This window comes from Camelina sativa, chromosome 9, assembly GCF_030686135.1.
Source record: "Camelina sativa cultivar CO46 ecotype springtype chromosome 9, ASM3068613v1".
In the NCBI taxonomy this organism is placed as follows: domain Eukaryota; kingdom Viridiplantae; phylum Streptophyta; class Magnoliopsida; order Brassicales; family Brassicaceae; genus Camelina; species Camelina sativa.
In genome coordinates this window covers 34,052,246-34,079,067 of record NC_141888.1, presented here as the reverse complement: position 1 = coordinate 34,079,067, position 26,822 = coordinate 34,052,246, and the positions used below count along the sequence as shown (strand labels likewise).

The 26,822-nt window shown below is 34.1% G+C and overlaps 5 protein-coding genes, 2 long non-coding RNA genes and 1 pseudogene across 11 annotated transcripts; 2 read left to right on the top strand and 6 right to left on the bottom strand.

Moving 5' to 3' along the window:
- Positions 1-887: 887 nt before the first annotated feature.
- On the bottom strand, positions 888-3,030 carry LOC104733571 (uncharacterized). The gene is made up of 6 exons (XR_015566636.1): positions 2,441-3,030; positions 2,108-2,340; positions 1,922-1,972; positions 1,753-1,841; positions 1,323-1,456; positions 888-1,236 (listed from the first exon to the last, which is right to left on the bottom strand). It is a non-coding gene; the product is annotated as an uncharacterized LOC104733571 (long non-coding RNA).
- A 150-nt stretch (positions 3,031-3,180) lies between these two features.
- LOC104712685 (protein DETOXIFICATION 14-like) lies at positions 3,181-5,615 on the bottom strand. 2 transcript variants are annotated; one of them, XM_010429637.3, is made up of 7 exons: positions 5,094-5,615; positions 4,441-4,985; positions 4,269-4,355; positions 4,124-4,180; positions 3,799-4,037; positions 3,500-3,705; positions 3,181-3,417 (listed from the first exon to the last, which is right to left on the bottom strand). In XM_010429637.3, the coding sequence occupies exons 1-7, from the start codon at positions 5,334-5,336 to the stop codon at positions 3,361-3,363; spliced, it is 1,434 nt and encodes a 477-aa protein (XP_010427939.1). In that variant the 5' UTR covers positions 5,337-5,615; the 3' UTR covers positions 3,181-3,360. The 2 variants fall into 2 exon arrangements, with proteins under 2 accessions (XP_010427939.1, XP_010427940.1); XM_010429638.3 differs by lacking the exon at positions 4,124-4,180.
- Positions 5,616-5,800: 185 nt separating this feature from the next.
- On the bottom strand, positions 5,801-8,383 carry LOC104712684 (protein DETOXIFICATION 14-like). 4 transcript variants are annotated; one of them, XM_087466700.1, is made up of 8 exons: positions 7,891-8,290; positions 7,649-7,782; positions 7,238-7,259; positions 7,057-7,143; positions 6,912-6,968; positions 6,575-6,813; positions 6,294-6,499; positions 5,801-6,093 (listed from the first exon to the last, which is right to left on the bottom strand). In XM_087466700.1, exons 2-8 carry the CDS (start codon positions 7,737-7,739, stop codon positions 6,025-6,027), a joined length of 771 nt encoding a protein of 256 aa, XP_087322826.1. In that variant the 5' UTR covers positions 7,740-7,782; positions 7,891-8,290; the 3' UTR covers positions 5,801-6,024. The 4 variants fall into 4 exon arrangements, 3 of the variants coding, with proteins under 3 accessions (XP_087322826.1, XP_087322825.1, XP_010427938.2); XM_087466699.1 differs by having other exon boundaries at positions 6,717-6,813; XR_015566635.1 differs by having other exon boundaries at positions 6,717-6,813; positions 7,238-7,782; positions 7,891-8,342.
- A 1,927-nt stretch (positions 8,384-10,310) lies between these two features.
- LOC104712683 (protein DETOXIFICATION 14-like) lies at positions 10,311-12,743 on the bottom strand. Its single transcript, XM_010429635.3, has 7 exons — positions 12,340-12,743; positions 11,702-12,246; positions 11,492-11,578; positions 11,342-11,398; positions 11,017-11,255; positions 10,724-10,929; positions 10,311-10,588 (listed from the first exon to the last, which is right to left on the bottom strand). Exons 1-7 carry the CDS (start codon positions 12,586-12,588, stop codon positions 10,520-10,522), a joined length of 1,452 nt encoding a protein of 483 aa, XP_010427937.1. The 5' UTR covers positions 12,589-12,743; the 3' UTR covers positions 10,311-10,519.
- Positions 12,744-18,807: 6,064 nt separating this feature from the next.
- LOC104712681 (protein DETOXIFICATION 14) lies at positions 18,808-21,309 on the top strand. The gene is made up of 7 exons (XM_010429634.3): positions 18,808-19,268; positions 19,360-19,904; positions 19,988-20,074; positions 20,171-20,227; positions 20,313-20,551; positions 20,630-20,835; positions 20,941-21,309. The coding sequence occupies exons 1-7, from the start codon at positions 18,972-18,974 to the stop codon at positions 21,016-21,018; spliced, it is 1,509 nt and encodes a 502-aa protein (XP_010427936.1). The 5' UTR covers positions 18,808-18,971; the 3' UTR covers positions 21,019-21,309.
- A 101-nt stretch (positions 21,310-21,410) lies between these two features.
- On the bottom strand, positions 21,411-24,763 carry LOC104712682 (protein DETOXIFICATION 14-like). Its single transcript, XM_087466698.1, has 7 exons — positions 24,115-24,763; positions 23,469-24,012; positions 22,575-22,661; positions 22,443-22,499; positions 22,107-22,345; positions 21,815-22,020; positions 21,411-21,694 (listed from the first exon to the last, which is right to left on the bottom strand). The coding sequence occupies exons 2-7, from the start codon at positions 23,591-23,593 to the stop codon at positions 21,614-21,616; spliced, it is 795 nt and encodes a 264-aa protein (XP_087322824.1). The 5' UTR covers positions 23,594-24,012; positions 24,115-24,763; the 3' UTR covers positions 21,411-21,613.
- Positions 23,596-24,348, bottom strand: LOC147939130 (protein DETOXIFICATION 14 pseudogene; annotated as a pseudogene).
- A 536-nt stretch (positions 24,764-25,299) lies between the features above and the next one.
- On the top strand, positions 25,300-26,670 carry LOC109126571 (uncharacterized). Its single transcript, XR_002033468.2, has 2 exons — positions 25,300-25,823; positions 26,228-26,670. It is a non-coding gene; the product is annotated as an uncharacterized LOC109126571 (long non-coding RNA).
- The last annotated feature ends 152 nt before the right edge of the window (positions 26,671-26,822 follow it).

Here is a 26,822-nt window from a genome sequence, read left to right as displayed (position 1 = left end):
GTGAATTCGATAGCATTTGGTTCATATCCTCTTGATGGGTGTAAGGGCTGTCAATTATATTTGCTGGACCTGTAATTGGTACTATTTTGTTAGACTCAATATGAAAATGTAAAAACAATGGCCATTAAGAATAAGAGAGGACATGTGTCAGTTAGATAATAAGCCAGATATCATGCTCTAAGCAGAAGTTGAGAAAAACCTTCTTTTATAACTTTTAAACTTTGTACACAATTAATAAATTTTTATAAAATGGTGTGAACATCAAAGACAGTAGAGGACAAAACTCACAATCAATTCTCCATCGCTATAACAACAACAATACCACCAGAGATGGATCGTGGAACTAAAGCACACATTTAATGGCGACATGATTGTCAGTCTCATGAATCATGATTTAGCTGTTCTCCTCATGTTTGATTTTATCTTTCTTTTTTTTTTTGTCAACAAAAATAACAATAATTGCTTTCATTGAGTTTTATAGATAAAATGTGGTATTCTTAGAGCAAGATTATTGGGGGGTTCATATAAGGGGAGTTTTTAAAATTTTTATGAATTAATTGTGTACTGTTTGGAATATAAGAACCCATGATCTCTTAGATAAAAATTTCTCTTTTATTAGTAGGTTCTTATTTTGGGTCTCTTATTTTTGAAAATATTGTTTTTTACAATTTTAAAATTTTAAATAGAATAGAAATAGTATAAATGTGTAAACATTTACGATTTTATAAAATTAAAAAATATTGCATTTAATTAATTTTAGAATATACAAAATATAATAAAAACATTAATACATATTACAATAGAAGTGCAATTCATAAATGGAGAAAATGATACTTTTAGTACTGATTTGCTTCAAATTTTGCTTAAATATTCTCAACCAAATCATCTTGCAAGTGTTAATGATGGTGTGATTATTGGACCAAGCTTAACAAATTGTTAGATATAAGTATTTGGCAATCATTTACAAGATTGATATAATGTATATAATGTTAAAATCTTGAGATTTTGCATCAAAAGACAAGAAGTAAACTCAAAGAAGTTTTTATTGAACACCATAGGCTTTTTTATGTGTACACATATACCAAAGAGAAGACCTTCTGGCTTACACACCGGTTCAATGAGCCGGTGAGGGAAAGCGGTGTGGGTACATCGCTCTGTCTGTAATGTTTCTGCAGTAGTATAACCCCAATGACCTCAAGTGTACACACCGGTTTGCCAAAGCCACAACACTCTCATCTGCAACAACAACAAAAACAACAACAAATGTTTAAGAGCAGAAATCAAAAGCTTTGATTCGAGTTTCGTAAAGTTTAAAGGTTTACCTATAATTAATACACAGCCACAAAGATCAAGAATTCTGAGATCAGGACAGCCATAAGCTAAACTCATCGAATCCATCTCAACAGATGACACTATTTGTGTGAGACTTGTCCTCAACACCAGAATCATCTGCCTGCTTGAAATAAAAAGTTTCAAAAGTATCAGACCATGAGGGCTCATATACAAACGTTTTGTTTTACAAATATAAGCGTACATGATCATGAGTTCATTAGATTGGATACATATGTGACATGGTTAAAAAGCTGGAAGAGGTCAATCCAAATTATATCCCCAATGTTTTCAAAGATATGATTATATAATATATGTTCACAGATTCAGCATCACTAGTCCATATAAAAATATCATAACAGAGAATGAGACCCCTGAATAAAAGTAAGTCCACTTAGAAATCATGTAGAAGATTAGTAATACATTGGTAGTGGGAGCTCATCCTTCAATAATAAGCCATCCTTGACAAGCTCATCCAAAGAAATCAACAATGTGTTCCCACAATTTGCATCCTAGAACTAGAACCAGTTAGCAATAATAACAACTGAGAAACCAAAAACAAGAATCTCTCTGGAGAATTCTTAACACAGACCTGTCCTACATAAGGAGATCCTCCTTCGTCTGGAGGAACAAGAGGAAGAACCTGGCTCATGGAATATATATATATATATATATATTACTAACAAAGTTCAAAGTTCCTCTAACTCTATAGATTCAAAGTTCAATTGAAATTTGAAAGAACTCGGTATCAAAATTATCTACCAAGACAAAATCTCACCTGCCAAACGGAGCAGCCAGTAGAATGAAGCTAATTGATGAAACCGAAGGCTTCTTCACCGAGATCACCAATGCCGTGAGCACTTCATATCGAAAAAAGGAATGCAAACAAACCTGAGATTTGGAAGAAGCATCTTGTGCACCCTCAAACCACCTTGTTGAGCTGCCAAATCTGTGAGAATACAAGCAAACGCCCACAACACAAAGTGTCCAAGAGCCTCAATTGGACGGAACCTATTAACACACCAAGAAAAACAAATCTCAGATTCATTAAAACCTAAACCTATACTTGGATTCTACAAACCTCAAACATTTTCAATTATATAACACTCACATCGATCAGCTTAGACAAAGGAGACTCCTTGAACATTTTCACCCATGGAAACTGCACAGATGAAACACCAGAGAGTGCTCTCCCAAAGTAATCAGCAAATCTCATTAGCTGAATCTCAGGTTGAGTAGCATACGAATCCTATATAAAAATCGAAACTTTAGATCACAATTCACAAATTCAGATCGAAGCCTCAATCTGATCGCGAGAGAAAGAGGAAAGAGAGAAAGAGAAAAAGAGAGAAAGAGATTAATTGTCTCAAAAAAGAAAAAAAAAATCTATTTTATATTATTTTGTCCGCTAACGAAATAAGAACACGTAACGTCTCTTATAAACGATTTGAGTCTATTATATAAGAGAGCCTCTTCTGTTATTTCTTTTCTTTTGATTTATTTTTTTGTCACAAAATTCTAAGAACTTTAGCTATGAACTTCCGATAAACATGACTTTATCCGACTGAAAAGCTACGAGTACCATTTTATCAAGACTGACACAAATTAGATACTTAATCGTAAACGAGTATCATGTATTTAGTACTCAACCTACTATTATTAATTAGATTAAAATGCTAATATGAATATCATACCAGATACAACAGGTTGATATTCTTTAATTTTTATTCAAAAAATATTCATATTTTGAAATAACGGGTAACGTGAGTATTTTTTTTTTTTTTTGGTAACGTGAGTATTTTCCCTCCACTTTCCCGTAACACAGTCGTGCACTAACTAAACTCATTATAGTTATACTAATATTATGCATTAATTTTATTGTGTTTTGTTTCATAAAACAACAACACCAACAAACTCATACTGATTACAACTTAAAATGGAGAAATTGATTTGGCTTATTATGTTCTTCACTTATTTATTTTATTTTTAAGAATCTTCTTCACTTATTTATTTTATTTTTAAGAATGTTCTTCACTTATTTTGATCTTCAAACTCCTCAGCCATCAGTCTTTCTCTTGCATTTTTCGCCTGCCCATATGATTCATACATTATCAATAGACATCACTTTCATTTTTCACAAATTCACTAAATCACTTTTCACTTAACTAACCTCTTGCTCCCAGTTGGTAAGGATAACGATAAGACCGAGCAAAAAAGCTTGAACAAAGGACCCAACAGTGATCCCAATCCAGAGTCCTCTTCCTGCCATTTTAAACCCAAAGGCTAATATGATAGCAGTTGGTGTGCCACAGAGATAGTATGCTGCTAGGTTTACATAAGCCCCTATATCTTGCCTCCCTGCTCCTCTAGCCACACCTGTTATATATGTTTCATTTCCACTAATAACACATCAATTATAAACGTTAACTTCATTCATGATTTTGACATTATAGGAGGAGAGAGTCTAACCCGAAAGAGTCGTGTGAAGGGCATCTAATATGACTAATAAAGAAACCAGCGGAGCCATTGATCTTACATAATCCACAACTTCGGTTTCTGAGCTGAATAGGTAACCAAATACGTTTCTTGAACCAAAGACTATTGCACTCACCAATATTGATTCTACACCTGCTATAACCATCACTGTGTAAACCGCCATCCGAGCTTGTTTCGGGTTTCCAGCTCCTAACTCGTTTGCAACTCTTGTACTACAACAACCACCACAAATAGACAGAAGAGTTTTAGATTTTAGATAGTAAACTCCCATTTTGAAAAATGAAAAGGAAAAAAGAACCTTGCTGCTGCGCCGAGACTCTCTGGTATATGGTATGCAAAGGATATTGTCGATAGACTTTAAAGAAGGAAGAGAGCAACTGAGTTGTATAATACTATTACATTCCAAAACCAAGTCTTTAGAAGATAGGAAAAAAAAAACATACCACACTGAGAGAACAGAGGTTTCTAGCGTTGAATTTGGTAAAATCCCAGAGAGCAGGACCAAAAATTCGAATGACCACCACTCGAGGCTAGTTCAACACCAAAGTTATAATGTCAAGAACACTGTGACCAAACCAAACCAAGCAAAAGAGGAATAAAGAAAAGTTTCTATACCAAATCATAGACGCAGATGGGATTCCAAGCCAGAAAAACTCTTTCATTCCTCTGAACACACTCATGGAGATAGTTGCACGGCTCTTGCTACAGCTGGAAGAAAACTTCATGTATAATCCAAGCACAATCACATTTAACCAGTAAGAAACCCCAATCGCTATAGCTGCACCAACGCTCCCAAGCCCAAACTTAAAAACCAAGCTCCAGCAGAGAACAAGGTGGCAACAGAGAGCAGAGAGTGAGCTTATAATCAACGGAAAAATCAGACTCTGTGCTTGGAAAAACTGTACAAGCGGCTGCAAAGTGGCGTAAGCAAAGAGCGCTGGTATGAGCCAAGTTGCAAATTTCCCTGCTTCTTGAGCAACCAGAGGATCTTGTCCAATGAGAGAGAGTATAGCACCCATGTAGTTCCATAGCACAGACAAAGGAATACACACAAGATACAAAGAGAGAATCGTTGTGTAAGTATGTACTCCAAGTTTCTCATACTGTTTAGCTCCATAAGCTTGACCACATAAAGTCTCCAATGCACTAGCCAATCCAAACTGTATATGATAATCGCAATTCAGAATCCCATAATCAAGAAAAAAACAAAAGAAAACAGATAGGGACTGCCAAACAAACAAGACCTATAAAGAGATAGATAGACTTACGACAAGGCTGAAACCGGTGGCGCTGCAGAAAGAAACAGCAATGGCAGTGCTAGAAAGGAAAAGCTCACCGAGATGACCAATCATCACTACAGATATCACTTGAAGAAAATCCATAGACAAGTTTACTGCAACCATCGGACCGGCTATGTAAGCAAGCCTTCTCATCTCCTGGATAAAGCCATCTTTCTTGTTGACTTCTTCTTTGTCGCTTTTTGCAAGCAGACCCTTCTCTGCGGAATCCATATTCCTCTTCTTCTTCTTTCTGTTTCTTCACTGGAGAGATCTTGAGCCTTTTTAGGAGTTTTAATCTCTTCTCTATATAAATCTTCCCTATTTATACCATCATTTATGTTTACACCTTCTAAACTTGTACCGACCTCCTCTCTTATTCAACCACCATAAATTTTCTCTGGAGCTATATGGTCCATGATAGCAAATAAGGAAAGTGGCATTTGAGAACAGAATCATGCTTGGCTTGAACTAGAAAATGTATTGACATCTAAACTTCCTTAGTAATTGATTTCAATGTTGATTGTATACGAATCATGAATGTATGGTTGTTTCTTCCTCTTCAAAGGCATTAACTAAACAAATTCTTCTTGTTTATCTTTGAAACCCATTTTGGAATTTTCTTTGGCATCAAAAGATTCGTTTGTTTGCTCTTTTAGTTAATCAGTCCACTCTTCTTGTTTCCTCACTCCTATACATTTATTTGCTCTTTTTTAAGAATTCATTTAGCTCCATCAAATCAAACTTGGAGCAAATCGTATATGATTAGTGAGTATTAATCTTTTTGTAAGGGGCTCGACCGCTAGAGGACCAAAACTAATGTGACCACATTCAATTCCTCATACTATACTTGAAAACAACAGCACAAATAAACACACACGACATTTAATGGAGAAGATGGTGATTGAACTCTTTGATTAGTTTAGCTGATCACTTCATGATCTTTCTCTTCAAACTCATCACCCATAACTCTTTCTCTAGCCTTTCTCGCCTGCCACATATATCATTACTTCATAAATATATCAAAAAAAACACATCATCACTTTTACTTCCCAAACCTACTATTTTAACCATAGGATCAACATGTGTAAAGGACATCACTCTCACTTTTACTTTCCAAACCTACCAATGAATTAACCATGAGATCAACATGTGTATAAAAGACATTACTTTTACTTTCACTTTACTAACCTGTTGTTTCCAGTTGGTGAGGATTACGATAAGACCGAGCAAAACCGCTTGTACAAAGGACCCAACAGTGATCCCAATCCAGAGTCCTCTTCCTCCCATTTTAAACCTAAACGCTAATAGAATAGCAGTTGGTATACCACAGAGATAGTATGCTGCTAGGTTTACATAAGCCCCTATATCTTGCCTCCTTGATCCTCTAGCTACACCTACAATTCCAAACACATTGTTAATCCTGTAATTAGTCTCTTAATGATTTTAACATTATAGAAGGAGACTCTAACCCGAAAGAACTGCGTGAAGGGCATCAAATATGACCGATAAAGCAACCAACGGAGCCATTGATCTTACATAATCCACAACTTCGATTTCAGAGCTGAATAGGTAACCAATTACGTTTCTTGCTGCAAAAACTATTGCACTCACCATTATTGATTCTACACCTGTTATAACCATCACTGTATAAACTGCCATTCGAGCTTGTTTTGGGTTTCCAGCTCCTAACTCGTTTGCTACTCTTGTACTGCAACACCAACAACAGCAGAGAGAAGGGTTTTAGGTTTCAGATATATAGATATCTCCCATTTTGCAAAATTGAGAAATTGATGAGAAAGAAAGAACCTTGCTGCTGCGCCTAGACTCTCTGGTATTTGGTACAAGGAGGAGATTGTTGATAGACTGATAAAGAAGGGACAAAACAACTTGAGTTGTATGTATGATAACAATCCATTCCAAAACAAAGTCACTAGGATATATAAAAACATACCACACTGAGAGAACAGAGGTTTCTAGCTTCGGATTTGGTAATATCCCAGAAAGCATGACTAAAAACTCGAATGACCACCACTCCAGGCTAGTTCAACACCAAAAGAATAGACAATGATTCTCAAGTCAAGAACTCTGTAACCAAACCAACCAAAAAGTCATGAAGAGAAGTTTAAAATTACCAAATCATAGAGGCAGATGGGATTCCAAACCGAAAAAACTCTCCCATTCCTTCAAACAAACTCATGGAGATGGGTGCTCGGCTCTTGCTACAGCTGGAAGAAAACGTCATGTATAATCCAAGCACAGTCACGTTTAACCAGTAAGAAACACCTATAGCAATAGCTGCACCGAGGCTCCCAAGCCCAAACTTAAAGACTAAACTCCAGCAGAGAACAACATGGACACAGACAGCAGAAATTGAACTCATAATCAACGGCAAAATCAGACTCTGCGCTTGGAAAAATCGAACAAGCGGCTGCAAAGTAGCATAACCAAAGAGCGCAGGTATCAGCCAAGTTGCAAACTTTCCAGCTTCTTGAGCAACCATGGGGTCTTGTCCAATGGCAGAGAGTATATCACCCATGTAACTCCAAAGAAGAGACAAAGGAATACACACAAGAAACAATGAGACAATCCCTGTGTAAGTATGAACTCCAAGCTTCTCAAATTGTTTAGCTCCATTAGCTTGACCACATAAAGTCTCCAACGCACTAGCCAATCCAAACTGTATGATTATCACCCCACACCACAAAAATCACAATTCAGAATCTTTAAGCTAAATCATACTATAATAAAGAGAGAAACAGATCAAGAAAGAGAGAGAGAGACATACGACGAGGCTGAAACCTGTGACGCTGCAGAAAGAAATGGCAATGGCTGTGCTGGAGAGATAAAGCTCACCGAGATGACCAACCATCATTGTCGATATCACAAGAAGAACGTACATAGACGAGTTGATCGCAATCATCGGACCAGCAATGTAACCAAGCCTCTGCATCTCCCGCAAAAACCCATCTTTCTTGTTTAGTTCTTCTCCATGGCTCACCACCACGAGCAAGCCCTTCTCCACCGAATCCATTCCTCTTCGCCTTCTTCGCTGAGATCTTGAGATTTGATTCAGAAACACCGAACCAATCCCTATATATATTCTTTTTTTTTTTATATATGTTTATATGTTTTTTTTTGTTTTGCTTTCTGGAATTTAGCGGCGTGTCGTATCCTGTTTCTACACCTTCCGATAATACCGATACATGCGTCGTCCTCTCTCAGTCAGCCGCCATAAATGTTTTCCCTGTATCTATATGGCACATGACTTATAGCGAATCAAGAAAAAGTTGAAATTACCAAAGTATACAAATATAAAAATCTTTTAAGTTCCTTAATTTAGTCAAGCCGCTTGTATAAACAAATTAAAAATGTTGATTTTTATTTGAATAAAAATGTATATATGGTTCTTTCTTTCTTTACAAGGCATTAAATCAATTAAAAAATGTTCCGTTTATATCATCTGAATTCTGAAGTTGTCAAGTGTCAACCAACCTCACTGACTTACTTTATATTTTTCGTTTAAAAGTTTTTTTTATTATTATTATTATTGCAATTTAGCGTCGTGTCGTATGAAAATTGTACTCCTGCAGAAATAATAAATAAGTAGCATATTAGAGGAAAGAGCAGCCACTGTATACATATGCTTAAGCTGAATTTTTCTGGTTCTATTCAAATTTTCTAGCGTCCGGGTTCTAATCAGTTTATCTTGGGGATTGGGTTAATAATTATAGAAAAATAACCTAGTAAAATCCATAATTTTACTTTTCTAACAAAAAAAATAGGCGGAGGTACGTATCTTAAACTTAGTGTGTGGACAGTAGAGGCCAAAACACGTGCGCACGTACATACATGTGCACATTCATTTTCTTTTAGGTCATATAACAACCACACCAGAAGTCGAATTAATAACAACACAATATATAATGGCGACATGATTGGGGTTTCTTGATTTAGCTCATCTCTTCATGTTCTTTGTTTTCTTCATCTTCAAACCCCTCACACATCGATCAGTCTTTCTCGTCTGCCCATATCATTAGACATCACTTTAACTTTCTCAAATCCACTATAATCATTTTTTTTTCACAAATATAACCCTAAAAACAAGCTAAGAAATCAAAATGACATCACTCTTACTTTACTAATCAGTTTTTTACAATTTGTGAGGATGACGATAAGACCAAGCAAAACCGCTTGTAAAAAGGACCCAACTGTGATCCCAATCCAGAGTTCTCTTTCTCCCATTTTAATTATAGAAGGAGAATCTAACCCGAGAGAAAGGCATCAAATTTGACCGGTAAAGCAACCAGCGGAGCCATTGGTCTTACATAATCCACAACTTCGGTTCAGAGAGCTGAGCTGAATAGGTAACCAAATACGTTTCTTGCGCTAAAAAATATTGCACTCACTATTATTGATTCTACACTTGTTATAACTCGAGAGATAAAGCTTCCTTCAACACACTAAAAATTTTCATTGTTTCTAATAGCATTTCACAGCTTTTGCTGTAGTTTTTACATTAGACAATCCCAAAGATGGAAACTAGTTAACTAAATTTGCTTAATGTTGTGAACTAGTACACAAATACAATAGGTAGTGGCGATGGAGTGTAGTGTACATATTAATTACTCGTAATATTTTATTCGATTAATGTTCGTTGGTTAGAGTGTCACACATCTGAAACAGAGTTGTACATGTCACTAAACTTTTACTTGCCTACAAGTTCACGTCAAGTTTAACAAGTTCACGAATGGATCGACTGGGATACTTGCCTGTTCGCGGTTCAACGGGCTGTCAGCTGTGGGCTGGTCCACCCCGGGTAATTTTTTTTTTGACTGAACTATTAAATTTATACAAAGAAAATAGAATTTTTGTACAATGATTGGAACCTTTGTCTGCTGATCCGGGTTTCAAAACCTTAGAATTAGGTAATTTTTGGGATTTGGTTAGGATAGAATAGTAAAATCATAATTGACTATTTGACTCCGACCCAAGTCTTATATGCTCAATTTGGTTCGATTATTAGTTTTATCTTACTTTTGTAACAAAAAAAACATGGTTCCGAGTCTACCCACAAACTCTCTGGACTAGCTAGAACAAGATGGTTTGTACTTTGTGGACATAGCGGAGGTACATATATCACATGTCTGCTACATACCATTCTGACAAAAGTAAGGTTTTATGAACCCAAATTTTGTACTAGTCATATTTCTTATAAGCAATCCTTATAATTTTTTAAAAACTTTGCATCATATCATAATATCTTCCTTATTATTTATAAGGGAGAATGCCAAATATAATGTGTGTGAACAAAAGAATGCCACAACTAGTGTACACGTACATGCACGTGCACATTCATTGCACCTTTAAAACAACACAATTAACATTTAATGGCGACGTGATTCACGTCTCTAGATTTAGCTGATTTCTTTATGTTCTTCAACTTCAAACCCCTCAACCATCAGCCTTTCTCTCGCCTTTCTCGTCTGCCATATCATTCATAAACATCAAATACCCATATATCACTTTCACTTTCTCAAATCCACTAATCGATTTGTCTACTAACTAACCATAAAAACAAGAAATTAAAAGGACACCACGCTCACTTTCACTTCACTAACCTGTTGTTTCCAGTTGGTGAAGATGACGACAAGACCGAGCAAAAAAGCTTGTACGAAAGACCCAACAGTGATCCCAATCCAGAGTCCTCTTCCTCCCATTTTAAACCTAAAAGCTAATAAAACAGCAGTTGGTATGCCGCAGAGATAATATGCTGCTAGGTTTACATAAGCCCCTATATCTTGCCTCCCTGATCCTCTAGCCACACCTGCAGTGTCAATCCCATTTATGAACACGTTATTAATCCTTAAATTAGTTTCTTAATGATTTTGAAACTAAAGAAGGAGCATCTAACCCGCAAGAACAGCGTGAAGGGCATCGAAAATGACCGTAAGTGCAACCAGTAGAGCCATTGATCTTACATAATCCACAACTTCGGCTTCAGCGCTGAATAGGTAACCAAATACGTTTCTTGCACCAAAAAATGTTGCGCTCGCCATTAGTGATTCTACACATGTAATGACCATCACTGTGTACACAGCTATTCGTGCTTGTTTCGGGTTTCCAGCTCCTAATTCGTTTGCTACTCTTGTACTGCAACACCAACAACAACAACAGAGATAGGTTTTAGATATAGATACTTCCCATTTTGTAAATCTTATTATGCAACAACAAAGAACCTTGCTGCTGCTCCGAGACTCTCTGCTATTTGGTACAGGATGATGGTTGTTGATAGACTGTTACAACAACAAAAAAAGAAAGCAACTGAGTTGTATGTGATAATAGTCCATTCCAAAACTCTAATCTTTTAAGAGATAAAAGGAACATACCAGACAGAGAGAACAGAGGCTTCTAGCTTCGGATTTGGTAAGATTCCAGAGAGTAAGACTAGAATTTCGAATGACCACAACTCGAGGCTGATTCAACACCACAGTGAAATTTATTTAATTTCAACAACTCTGTGACCCCAACTCGATTTGGTCAAATGTCAACAACTCTGTGACTAAACCAAAAGAAGCATGAAGAGAAATTTATCTTACCAAGTCATAGATGCAGATGGGACTCCAAACCGGAAAAACTCACCCATTCCTTTAAACACACTCATGGAGATGGGTGCACGGCTCTTGCTACAGCTGGAAGAAAACGTCATGTACAATCCAAGAATAGTCACGTTTAACCAGTAAGCAACACCGACCGCAATAGCTGCACCGAGGCTCCCAAGACCAAACTTAAAGACCAAACTCCAGCAGAGGGAAACGTGGACACAGACAGCAGAGATTGAGCTTATAATCATAGGCAAAATCAGACTCTGTGATTGGAAAAACCGAATAAGCGGCTGCAAAGTAGCGTAACCAAAGAGCGCGGGTATGAGCCAAATTGCAAACTTTCCAGCTTCTTGAGAAACCATAGGGTCTTGTCCAGTAAAAGAGAGTATATCACCTACGTAACTCCATAGCACAGACAAAGGGATACACACAAGATACAGAGAGAAGACCCCTGTGTAAGTGTGGACTCCAAGCTTCTCGAATTGTTTAGCTCCATGAGCTTGACCACTTAAAGTCTCCAATGCACTAGCCATTCCAAACTGTTTGGTTACATAACATCAATCAAAATTTGCTAATTCTTGAAGCTTAAAGGAAAGAGAGAGAGAGAGAGATGAATCAAGAAAGAGACATACGATGACGCAGAAACCTGTGACGTTACAGAAAGAAATGGCAATGGCTGTGCTTGAGAGATAAAGCTCACCGAGATGACCAACCATCATCATCGATATAGCAAGAAGAACGTACATAGACGAGTTGATCGCAATCATCGGACCAGCGATGTAACCAATCCTCTTCATCTCCATTAAAAACACATCTTTCTTGTTTCCTTCTTCTTCTCTGCTGTGGCTCGCCACGAGCAAACCCTCCTCCGCCGAATCCATTTCTTTCTGATTCTTCTCTCTTCGGAGATCTCGAGATCTTTAGCCTCTCTTCTCTGAAAACAATCCTATACATTTATAGACTAATAAATATTTAACGTTTATTTATGTGGATTTTTACCTGCTTAGTTGCGTATACATGTCTAGCCATAAATGTTGAATCTCCTAAAATCTTACAGCTGTCTTGAAATATAAAATTTAAAAAAGCCTCAATTAGTCAAACGGTTTGTAAAAAACTAAAATTAACGAGTATCTCGAATACATTATTTTAATTTTTAATATAATCTAAATTGTTATTTTAAATTAACATTTATAAATACTAATTAAAAAAACAAAACCATATCAACTAGAATATTGAATATGCATGGAAAGAGTCTTAACACAAGTTTTAGTGAGTTTACACAGGAGAGACTCTAGAACTTTTTTTTTTTAGTTAATATCTAGAGATTTGGTGAGAGGTACCCACTACCCACACCGAGTGTATCTCACTGAGTCACAGTTATTATCGTCATCAAGGCATTAAATAACGGGAAATTAGTTGAAACTTCTACTAAATGCATTAAATCTAAAAATGATTGAAAAAAAATACTTCCTAGTTTCATAAAGAATGTCATTCTATCACTTTTCACACAAATTAAGAAGACATTGAAATATACATATATGTCTTTATTTAATAAGTTTTTAATAAATTATTTTAGTTAGAATTAAGGGTAAAACTAGGAAATCTAAGGTAAAAGATGCATTGGAAATATAAAATAATACATTGGAATTGTAAAGTGACACATTCTTTATGAAACAAAGAAAAATCTCCAGAATGACACTCTTTGTAAAACGGAAAGAGTACATCTTCCAAACATAATAATACTAGATAAGGATCTGTGTCGATGTGTTAGGTTTAAAGTTTTGTAAATAAAATAAAATTTAATAAAAATATATTAAAATTTATTGTACATTATTTATTAAAAAAAATTTCTATAATACATCGATTTATATCCATATACAAATCTTTTATGTATGTTACCATTAAAAGTGTACTTTTACATCTTGGTATATTGTATGTTACAAATATATTATTTACCACTATCTAGAAAATATCTATATGAACAAATTAAGCCAACTATTATATGTCTCTTTACTTTCACTTTTACATAGTTTCTTTAATCACTAAAATTGTTGGCTTAAAAAATATTTTGAATAAAAAATAAATTACATCACAATAGTGTATGACTAACCATAAAGAACTTCGGTTCTGCCCTCCTCCCTTATAGAGAGAACCTTGCGTTCAACCTCCTCCACCATGAAGAGAACCTTCGCACCGCCTTCCTCCCTTGGAGAGATAACCTTACGTCCAACCTCCCCCTACCTTCCTCCCTTGAGGAGATAACCTTGCGTCCAACCTCCTCCACCATAGAGAGAATCTCGGTTCTGCCCTCCTCCTGTATGGAGAGAACATGTTCATGTCTTTTAGTTATTTCAAAGTGGCTTGCTCAAACAACCAGTAAAACAAAAGACCATTTTCCAACGTCACAAAATCTTTTGATAGTAACTAATGTTAATTTTCCAATGTATTTATGGAAGTTTTTTTGATGCACCATGATGTAGCCTCTGTCTTCAAGCTCCTATGGATTTGTCAACAATGAAATTTTGTTTTTCCAATCTATCTATGTTTGTTGTAAGCTTGTGTTTGATTAGCCTATTTTATCCAACCATTAGGTTGATGATCTTCTCCTCTTTATCTCCTTTTGAGATTGAACGAATGGTAACAATTATGTTTGCACAAAAAAAAAGGTCTATGACCAACCAATAAAGGTTGAGAAATTAGAAAAAAATTAATTTGACATAATTAATGAAATAATAGAAAATTATAAGCACGGTAATATATGAATCTCAAATAATTCAAAAATGAAAATAGAAATTAAATAAAACAATCTAAAACTATTACAATAATTTTTAAAATACAGTATTAGAAAAAGAAGATGCATATATTAGTCTTCCACTTTTTTTCGGGTCAACATATTAATCTTACCTATTCCAAAATGAAAAGGTAGAGAGTAGAAGTATATTTTGGTTTAAAAAATGAAGGAAAATTTGTCTTCTCATTAAAAAAGTTTGACCAATAGAACAAAGTTGAAAGCAATATTTTTGAATAAATTATTTTGTTAGATGAATAATATGAGATGATCTATATTTATATAGAAGTGAGTATTTACATTTTTAGAATTAATAATTTTTCTGTATATTTTCCTTAATCCTTTTTCTATTTTATGAGAAAATTTATTCCAATGAGCTCATTGTTTTTTAAAAAAATTTCTTGCTTCCCACTTTCTTGTAAGACATACTATCGTTTGACGATAAGAACACTTTCTGTTTAGCTGATCTAGTGTTATATATTCTCTGTTGTTATCTTGCACTTGTGTATTCATCTTCTTCTTTTTTATGCTACCTGTCCTGCAAATTAATAGAAATAATAATAACACTGTAAGAATTTTGTTAATCCCAAAAACCTTAGTTATATGCATAAGAAACTTTGTTAACACTTCAAAGTCGAAGATTGCGTAATATGCATTATGAAATTGAGAAACGAAACAAAATTCAAAGAAACAACGACGAAAACACGTGGTAATATCTAGGAATTTTTTTATATAGTTGCTTCAATTAGACAACAAACAAATTGCCTTCGAGACTTGTTCAAGAACAATGATATGTCAAACAAAAGGTTAATAAAAAACAAAGAAGAAAATTTTACCAAGAAAAATAAAACTAGTCGAAATTATTTTGTTTGGTGAAAAATATGTCATCATCTCTTTGGTTATATAGAAGGGTGTATTAACAATCATTTTCTTTTTAGGAGTAACAAAGTCTTTTTTAATATAATAAGATTACAATTATCTTATGCATTGTTTTACCAAGCTTGAAAACACATGTCACAATTTGATGAGTTACTAACTTTGATATATGATTGATCTGATCGTTAAAATTGACACGTGTCATCATCTGATGAATTACTAATTTGGATATTTAATCGTTAAAACTGATACATGTCACGATCTGGTAAATTTTTTAACTTTGATTTCTGATCGTTAAAACTAACACGTGTCACGATCTGGTGAGTTAGTAACTTTGAGAACTAAGCTTTATATAATAAGATATTTACTATTTACAATTAGTAAAATCTCTACTTTTTCAGTTTTTACTATTTGTACTGTTTGACTTTCAAGTCTTTTAACAAAATATGTTATTTAATTTACTATTCTTGAGAACATTCTATGGAATCTCTAGCCGTATATATTAGCATAGTGGTACCATTGTTGAGAACGTTCTATACAATCTATCAAAATATATAGCTGTCTTGAAATATTATATATTAAAAATTCTCAATTAGTCAGAGGGTTGGTAAGAAAATCCTTAAGAGCATTCCCATCAGACATATTTGATAGGAAATTAAAAGAATAAAAAAAAATTAAAAACAAAAAAAAGTGAAGAGATGAAATGAAAAATGTCTCTGCCCAGAACATTTAAGATCTAGCGTCTATAGTTGTCATCACTTGATTGGTTGAACAAACTAAAAAATAATTAAATAATTAAAATAAATTAAAAATATTATTATTTAACCTTTTTTACACCCAAATAGCTATATAACTGATGGATATGTCTTAAGAGCATCACATGGTAAAAATGTACATATTTTGGTATATTTAGTGAGATTGCATCGGTTTCTTAAAATGACATTGTTTTAACCTTTTGATTTCAATTTGTAAAAAATTCTATATATACATTTTCCAAGTACAATTATAAAATAAATCCTCAACTTCAAACTTATTTACAAGACTGCCATTGATATTTAAATTTAATTTATAAAATTTAAACTAAAATATTAAAATGACTAACCGATTTTGCAAAATCGGAACTGATATTAAATATATTAATTACTGTTACAAATCTAATATTAAACACAATTTTCCATAAAACTCGGATCCTAATTTAATTAAGTTGTTGTTTTGGAAACATAATTATTATACTTTCAAAAAAAAAAAAAAATTTCACTGTAGTAATTAACTTATACATAACTATAGTAAGAGACTAAATAGTTTAGGAGATATAATAACTAACTTAGTTATTTTCAATTAACATATAACATTCAATTAATTTTTCTAAATGTCTTAACTCTGTTTTTTTTTAAATACGAAAATAATAAAAAGTTACATTCTCTAATATTAATATGAAATAGTTAAATTCACACAAAAAATAATTGCATGTTTTCATAAGGAGGACTTTCATTGATAAATACCAAGGCTGTTATTATAATTAGCTATTTTGGATTAAAATTGTTTTCTAGATTTGTTAATATCATAATTTTAAATTTTAAATTACAACATTAGCTATATTGGATTAAAATTATTTTCTAAATTCGTTAAGATCATAATTTAAAAAGTTAAATTACAACAACCAATATTTGGCATTTTAAGTTATCTTTGATTAGGTTTTCTATTTGTGGGTCAATTATATTTTAGAAGATATTCTATAGAATAATTATTAATTTGTAAAAATATATATTAATTTTTTACACAAATGTTTCTTAAATTTTTATAAAGTATTAGTTTTTAATTTTTTAGTTAAAACCTAACAACACACTGTAAACATCTCCTCCCCTATCTATATATACATTTTATGAAATAAATCGTGAAGTTCATACTTATTTACAAACATGTCATTGGCATTAATCATTAATTTTTTTTCATTTAATTAATTAATATTAAGTTTCTGTTTATGAAACAAGATTTCCCATCTTAAATAAATTTTCAAAACAATTGGAACCATTCTCTTTAACATTAAATATTAAGTTTATAATTAATTTAATTAATATTAAAATTTTCAATTTTACAAAACAATATTTTCTCTATACACAAATTTCCTAAACAATCAGCCTAATCAATAAACTAATTGATTTTTGATCTTAAAAGAGGATCTGTGACCGAGATTTTTGATCTCAATGCATTGATCACAACGTATTTAAAACTAATTTTTACTTTCACGGATTTCATATGATGAATTTTTGCAGATTATAAATCTTTGAACATGTTGTCTGACCCGCCTAGCATGGCGGGTTTAGACTATAGAACCAACACTAAAACTATTAGTTTATCACATATATACTGTAGATTTGTAATCACAGTTGAACTACAAAATATTACACATACTGTAACACATTCTTAGTATTCAAAAAAATAAATAAATACACATAAAAATATAAAATAACATATCATATAGGCATATACCTCTGTTTAATTCTAGAGAACAAAATAAATCTAGAATTTTATATTCTATCTAATAACAAATTTAATGTAATTAAGTTATAAACTTTATAAAAGTGTAAGAAGAAGAAAAAGAATTGTAAACAAAATTATAAATCAATTAGACAAAAGTTAATTAATTGAGGATTTAAAAACTAAATAAATTAAAAAATTATTTTTTAAAATACAATAATTTATATTTAGCCATGCCGTGTATTGCGGGTGAAATCCTAGTATTGTAACAATCTAGGCTCAAACCAGTGATTTTTTATTTATGGACATTGGTCTTTATCACTTGATTCAACGACTATATTCAAAACAACTTGATACTTTTATGTTTATAAATGATAACCTCTCTAGAAATCCCAAAATTAAGTTTTTTTTTAGTTTAGTTTTTAACACGTCATGTTCATCCTTTGACCCTCAACCACATGGTCCACATCGCTGCTCACTAGAGCTTCCACCATCATGCCGTAACTTAATATCGTCATTAGTTATCTAAGGATGAGATTTTCTTTTTCTTGACATCTATTTTAAATCAATTCGATTCTGATTACAAAGCTTTCTCTCTGATGTGATCGCTGACTATCAGTTCGTTGTTTGAATCTCACTCGTGTTAAGTTTTGTGGTTGTCGCCAAATCAGTTTTCTGAATCCTAAGATAATTAGAAACAAAAACAGAATAATCATAATTTGAAATCAACAAATCTCCCAAATATTCAATATTTGAACAGATCTTCGAAAAATGTAAATTTTAACTTTTTAAGACAAATGTATATTTTTGGTAGATTCAATATAACGTTGTACATTCTTTAGTATTTAGTATGGTACCACTAAGTTATTTATTGAGAATAACATTTATGGCTATGAATGAGACATGTGTACGTATGGGCAGCATCAGCATCCTCATCTCATTTCATCATGAGTTTCTTAAAGTTAAAAGCAAAAGTAACCATAAAAAAAGCGACACATGGAAGAAGAGTCTCTGTTCTTTCTATCTACATACCCTGGTTGGAGCCTTGGAGCTGCTAAGCTCAAAAAAAATCACATAAATTAAACGTTCAAGAATAGTATGTAAGTATAGGATTGATACTTAATGGAGATGAAGGAGATTGATTCGGGGAGTAAGAAGCAGAAAGAAATGGATTCTGATGAGGAGGGACGTTTTCTCGTGGTGAGCCACAGCAGAGAAGAAGAAGTAAACAAGAAAGATGTGTTTCTTAAGGAGATGACGAGGATTGGTTACATAGCTGGTCCGATGATTGCGATCAACTCGTCTATGTACGTTCTTCTCGCTATATCGATGATGATGGTTGGTCATCTCGGTGAGGTTTTCCTCTCAAGCACAGCCATTGCCATCTCTTTCTGTAACGTCACAGGTTTCAGCGTCATCGTATGTCTCTTTCTTGATTCATCTCTCTTGCTCTCTCCTTTAAGCTTCAAGAATTAGCAAATTTTTTTGATTGTTGTATGTAACCACACAGTTTGGAGTGGCTAGTGCATTGGAGACTCTAAGTGGTCAAGCTCATGGAGCTAAACAATTTGAAAAGCTTGGAGTCCACACTTACACAGGGATCTTCTCTCTGTATCTTATGTGCATTCCCTTGTCTGTGCTATGGAGTTACATGGGTGATATACTCGTTTTTACTGGACAAGATCCTCTGGTTTCTCAAGAAGCTGGAAAGTTTGCAACTTGGCTCATACCTGCGCTCTTTGCTTACGCTACTTTACAGCCGCTTATTAGGTTTTTCCAAGCACAGAGTCTGATTTTGCCTATGATTATGAGCTCAATATCTTCTCTTTGTGTCCATGTTGTCCTCTGCTGGAGTTTGGTCTTTAAGTTTGGGCTTGGGAGCCTAGGTGCAGCCATTGCGGTTGGGATTTCTTACTGGTTAAACGTGACTGTGCTTGGACTGTACATGACGTTTTCTTCCAGCTGTAGTAAGAGCCGTGCACACATATCCATGAGCATGTTTAAAGGAATGGGGGAGTTTTTCCGTTTTGGAATCCCATCTGCTTCTATGATTTGGTAAGATAAGCTTCTCTTCAAACTTCTTTTGGTTTACCTAGTCACAGAGTAGTTGACATTTGACTCGACTTGCATTAAATTAGCCTCGAGTTGTGGTCATTCGAAATTCTAGTCTTGCTCTCAGGGATCTTACCAAATCCGAAGCTAGAAGCCTCTGTTCTCTCTGTCTGGTACGTTCCTTTTATCTTCTAAAGATTTAGTTTGAGAATGGACTGATCAGTTGATCATATACAATTGATCAGTTGCTTTCTTCTTTGTTATAACAGTCTATCAACAACTATCATCCTCTACCAAATAGCAGAGAGTATCGGAGCAGCAGCAAGGTTCTTTGTTGTTGCAGATCAAGATTTACAAACTGAGAGCTATCTATCTATCTATCTAAATTACCTTTCTCTGTTTTTTTTGCAGTACGAGAGTAGCAAACGAGTTAGGAGCTGGTAATCCGAAACAAGCTCGAATAGCTGTGTACACAGTGATGGTCATTACATGTGTAGAATCATTGATGGTGAGCGCAATGGTTTTTGGCGCAAGAAACGTATTTGGTTACCTATTCAGCTCTGAAACAGAGGTTGTGGATTATGTAAGATCAATGGCTCTACTGGTTGCTTTTACGGTCATATTCGATGCCCTGCACGCGGTTCTTGCGGGTTAGATTCTCCTTCTTTTGTTTTAAAAATCATTAAGAGACTAATTTAACGTGTTAATAAAGGGAATTGAAACTGCAGGTGTGGCTAGAGGATCGGGGAGGCAAGATATAGGGGCTTATGTGAACCTAGCTGCATATTATCTCTGCGGCATACCAACTGCTGTTTTATTAGCTTTTAGGTTTAAAATGGGAGGAAGAGGACTCTGGATTGGGATCACTGTTGGGTCCTTCGTACAAGCTGTTTTGCTTGGTCTTGTCGTCATCTTCACCAACTGGAAACAACAGGTTAGTGAAGTGAGAGTGGTGTCCTTTTATTTTCTTGTTTTTAGGATTAGTTGAGAAAGTGAAAGTGAGATATGGCTATTTGATATTTATGTATGGTATGGGCAGACGAGAAAGGCGAGAGAAAGGCTGATGGTTGAGGTGTTTGAAGGTGAAGAAAACGAAGAACATAAAGAGTTCAGCTAGATCAAGAGACTGTCAATCATGTGTACAGGAGTTGTGGCATTCTATTCTTGTCCACACGTACATATTGATTTGACCTTCTCCCTTATAAAAAGGAACATAGACATTATTCATAATGTGATATTATGAACAGTTTAAGAAAATTCTAAGGATTTGCTTATAAGAAATATGACTAGTACACAATTTTCAATACGAATTATATATCCTCTGGGATTGTGTAATGTAAAACTACAGCAAAAGCTTTGATCAGTGGCTGCTCTTTCCTCTAATATACTAATAGAAACTATGGAAAAATTTGAGTCTGTTGAAGGAAAAATTAAACGTTTTTTTCAGCAGGACTAGAAGAAACTTGATCCGACAAGCTAAATTCCAAAAGTACCATTGTGACAAACGTAAAGGATAATATATAGAATTTTATTAAACTTTGGACAATGTCATATGATTACACATCTTCTACATAACATTCTGACTAAAATAAAGTGTTATGAATCCACCAGCTCCAAATTATGTACTAGTACATATTTCTTATGAACAACCCATAAAATTTTCGGAAACAACAACACAACATTTAATGGCGACGTAATTGGCGTCTCTTGATTTAGCTCCTCATCTCTTCATGTTCTTCACTTTCTTCATCTTCAAATCCCTCACACATCAGTCTTTCTCTTGCCTTTTTCGACTGCACATATAGTTTTTAGATATCACTTTCACTTTCTCAAATTCATTAAATAATTTTTTCACTCAATACTTTGCCCTAAAACCAAGAAATTAAAAAGAACATCACTCTAACTTTACTAACCTCTTGATCCCAGTTGGTGAGGATAACAATAAGACTGAGCAGAAAAGATTGAACAAAGGACCCAACAGTGATCCCAATCCAGAGTCCTCTTCCTCTCATTTTAAACCCAAAAGCTAATATGATAGCAGTTGGTGTACCAAAGAGATAGTATGCAGCTAGGTTTACATAAGCCCCTATATCTTGCTTCCCTGATCCTCTAGCCACACCTGTTATGTTTCATTCCCACTAATTATTAATCCTTAAATTAGTCTCTTAGTGACTTGCACATTATAGAAGAGATCATATATCTAACCCGCAAGAACCACGTGAAGTGCATCGAATATGACTGATAAAGCAACCAGTGGAGCCAGTGATCTTACATAATCCACAACTTCGGTTTCAGAGCTGAATAGGTAACCAAACACGTTTCTTGCACCAAAAACCATTGCGCTCACCGTTATTGACTCTACACATGTAATGACCATCACTGTGTACACAACTATTCGAGCTTGTTTCGGATCTCCAGCTCCTAATTCGTTTGCAACTCTTGTACTGCAACACCAACAACAACAGAGATAGGTTTTAGATATAGATACTTCCCATTTTGATTATAAAAAAGAAAAAAAGGAAGTACAACAACAACAAGAACCTTGCTGCTGCGCCGATACTCTCTGCTATTTGGTACACGATGGCCACTGATGATAGGCTGTTAAAACAAAGAAGAAAGAAACTGAGTTGTATATGATCAGAACGAAATCTATAAAAGGCAAGAAGAACATACCAGACTGAGAGAACAGAGGCTTCTAGCTTCGGATTTGGTAAGATCCCAGAGAGTAAGAGCAGAAACTCGAATGACCACCACTCGAGGCTGATTCAACACAAAAGAGATTCAAATCTCAAGTCAAATGTCAACAACTCTGTGACTCAACCAAAACCAAAATAATAAAAATTGTAAGATCATATATCTTTTTTAGTTAGGTTATATATTTAGTTTGAAAATATGTTTACACTTTTTATTTTAAAAATTCATGATATTTTGTGTTATTAATTCTTCTTATTTCATATTTCTTAATCTTTTATTTGTATTAATAGAACGTTATATAATGTATTAGATGTTTGAAAGTAAAATAAAAAATCATATGAAAATTGAAAACTTGTTTAAAATTTTATAAGAAAATATATTTTTAATGAACTAACAAAATGTTAATGTGATAATAAAAAATAGATGGTATGATATTTGAGAGTCTATTTTATATGTTATAAAAACACATACGTACAAATATTTTACTTATGTTTTGTTCACATTTTACATATGTTTTGCTTATTTTTTGCTAATATCTATTCAACATTCAAGAACACAAAAAATAACTAATTTCTGCCATATATAAACAATCACACCTACAATTTATATTTATATAGAATTGAATATAAACTATACTCAATGTATCAAACAATCAAATAATTTATATATATATAGATGATTTTATCATAGTCACAAAATAATATAAATATATAAACAATTAAAAATAGATATCATCTACCTATCGTATAGATAACCATCTAGTATATATATATCATTTTAACATTTTCTAATAACAAAGAACATGTTTTTTAATTCGCCCTAAGCCTATATGAACCTAAGCATGCAATGGTCATGAAGAGAAGTTTATATTACCAAATCATAGAGGCAGATGGGATTCCAAACCGGAAAAACTCTCCCATTCCTTTAAACACACTCATGGAGATGGGTGCACGAGTGTTGCTACAGCTGGAGGAAAACTTCATGTACAATACAAGCATAGTCACATTAAACCAGTAAGAAACCCAACCGCAATAGCTGCACCGAGGCTTCCAAGCCCAAACTTAAAGACCAAGGTCCAGCAGAGGACAACATTGACACAAAGAGCAGAGATTGAGCTCATAATCATAGGCAAAATCAGACTCTGCGCTTGGTAAAACCGAACAAGTGACTGTAAAGTAGCGTAACCAAAGAGTGCGGGTATGAGCCTAGTTGCAAATTTTCCAGCTTCTTGAGCAAGCAGAGGATCTTGTCCAGTAAAAGTGAGTATATCATCCATGTAACTCCATATCACAGACAAAGGAATACACACAAGATACAAAGAGAAGATCCCTGTGTAAGTATGGACTCCAAGCTTCTCGAATTGTTTAGCTCCATGAGCTTGCCCACATAAAGTCTCCAATGCACTAGCCAATCCAAACTGTGTGGTTACATACCACAAAGACAATTTATAATTCTTGAAGCTTAATTAAAGGAAAGAGAGAGAGAGGAATATAGAAGAGCAAAGAAGAAAGAGACATACGATGACGCTGAAACCTGTGACGTTGCAGAAAGAAATGGCAATGGCTGTGCTTGAGAGATAAAGCTCACCGAGATGACCAACCATCATTATGGATATCACAAGTAGAACGTACGTAGACGAGTTCACCGCAATCATCGGAGCAGCGATGTAAGCAAGCCTCTTCATCTCCATAAAAAACGCATCTTTCTTGTTTCTGTGACTCACCTCGAGCAAACCCTCTTCAGCCGAATCCATTTCTTTCTGCTTCTTTCTCTTCTGAGATCTCTCTTCTCTGAATCAATCCCTACACACTAAATTTTATACTAATATATTATTTGGAAATTATATAGCAGAGTGGTGTAACTGTACACAGAATTACAGATACGTCTCTCATTCAGTAGCCATAAATATATCATTCAATCTAATGGTCCATATATGGTAACATATTAAGAATACACAGTGTACACTGAATATAATACCAAAATATACAGTGTCTTGATTTTTTTTTTTTCTTTTTTACAAAAAAACCTCAATTAGTCAAGGACTCAAGGGGTTAGTAAGAAATGAGTACCAAACTTCAGTGTTGATTACATATATATACATGGTTATTTCTTTCTCGTCACGGAATTGCACAAATTAAAGTAAGCATGAAGCATGAAGCTGCAGTGCTGCAGTTACATAATCATAGAGATACATATATATGGTCTCATCAGTCTCCTCGTGTTTCTTTTTTTTTTTGTTTTTGAAAACACTTACTCTCCTCGTGTTTCCTCACATTTCTATCGTTTTCAAAGATGTGGTATCATTTGATTTCCCTTCTTCAACCACCTCACATTTTTTGTAGCTAGCCTTTTTATTAATAGCAGCATCTTAATTACTAGGGGGAAATTAAAACAGCACTAGCCAACCAGTAATAGCTTTTTATGCATTTTTCATTAGACAACCCCTCAAGGTATAAACTATAAACCACATGTTCGTTGCTACATATAAAGAACCAAAAGATGGAAAACATTACGAAAGTTCCTTAATCTAGTGAAGCCAATAAAATCCGTGAAAATACAATGATTATAATGTGTCGTGGCTGTGTAGGAGACGTACGTCTTACTTTGAATAATCTGATTCGATTCGTTTGTTAAAATGTCACACAATACACATCATAATTAAGTGATCATAATAATGGTACGGTGGATTCTACTTTGCTAAATTGACTAACTCTTATCTAACTAGTTGAACAGCTACGTAATAAATAATCAATACAATAAAAGTAGAAGTGTTTTTCTCCAGAGCATGACACCTCAGCCTCAACTATGAACCATGTGTTGACACCTCAGTAAAAATCTCTAACCTATCAAATTATAACAATTAATACAGATCAGTTTTTTTTAATCTTAGGTGGACACATAATAGTCTTCTCTTCATTGTTAAAAAACTTAAAATCGATCGTTCTTAATCTTAGGTGGACACATAATAGTCTTCTTCTTCTTCTTTCTGTCGATAGATTTGAGTACTTAACCTCAGAACAAAATCATGGAACATCTCGATTACAACTTTTTTTTTTAACGCGATTTGGAATTCTTCTCAAGTTGGAGCGTAATATTCATCTTTCTGATGGGAATCAATTCGGCTCGTGAGAGATCATTGGTCACGGACAATAGCGAGCTCAAAGAGCCTTGTGAAGCAGATGTTGGAACCTGATCCCACTAAGCGTTCGACTCCTCAGCAAGTATTTGGTAATGAAATGATTTTAACTCATTTTTTCGTATTCAACTTGTTTTTTCTTCTGTTGGGTTTGAAGTTGAGAAACAGAATGATAAGCTCCAAATGTTCTTTTAGCTAGAAGAATCTTGTTAAGTTATTTGGATCCAATTGGTTATGTCAACAGAGTGTTTTGCATTTTGAAAATTTCTTGTTTGGTATCAGTTGAGCTTCAATTGTATTATAGTATAAGATTCGAACTATCAAGTTTTATGGCATTCTGTTTGACTATCAAGTTTGATGAATTCCATTGTTGTTTTGTTTTACATATATGAATGTACAATGAAATGTTGCAGATCTTTCGTTATACATACGGAAACCGGTCATGTTATTGAATGAGTATGTTTAAGCCAACACTCACTCTCTCTCTTCAAATCAGTGTATCCTTTTGCAGGAAGAGCAACGGGTTATAGAAACCAAAATAAGGATAAGGCATAAGGAAATGCAGGATGATGAAGAGAAAATGCAGAAACGTCTGGAATCATGTTCCTCTAGCACAAGCGCAATGACTGGCGAAATGGAATATGGTTCAGCTTCATGTCGGCTTATTTGCCCTGCCAGAACGTATCAGGAACAAATGGTGTCACAAAGGCAGTTTTGATAGACTTTGTTTTTAAATTAGAGAAAGAAGAGATACCATCATTGTTTTGGACCATGCACCTAAAAGGGTATGTATCATCTCATCTGATACCATTTTTTCTATTCATTGAATATATCTATTTATTTAGTCGACATTCATGGCCTGATTTTTATTAGTAGTTTACCTTTCAATTTCTATTGTTGTGTTTGCGTGAAATTAAAGATATCAGTATTACCGTATTACTATATCATAACCATATACTGATGAGATTAATCTTAGAGTTGTTCCCTTTCAGTTGTATTTCTTATGCTTAGCTTTGCCACCCAAAATCCTTAGTTGAGTGTCTTCCTAATTATGCTCATGTGATGATGCGTTAATAAATGAAATTAAGCAA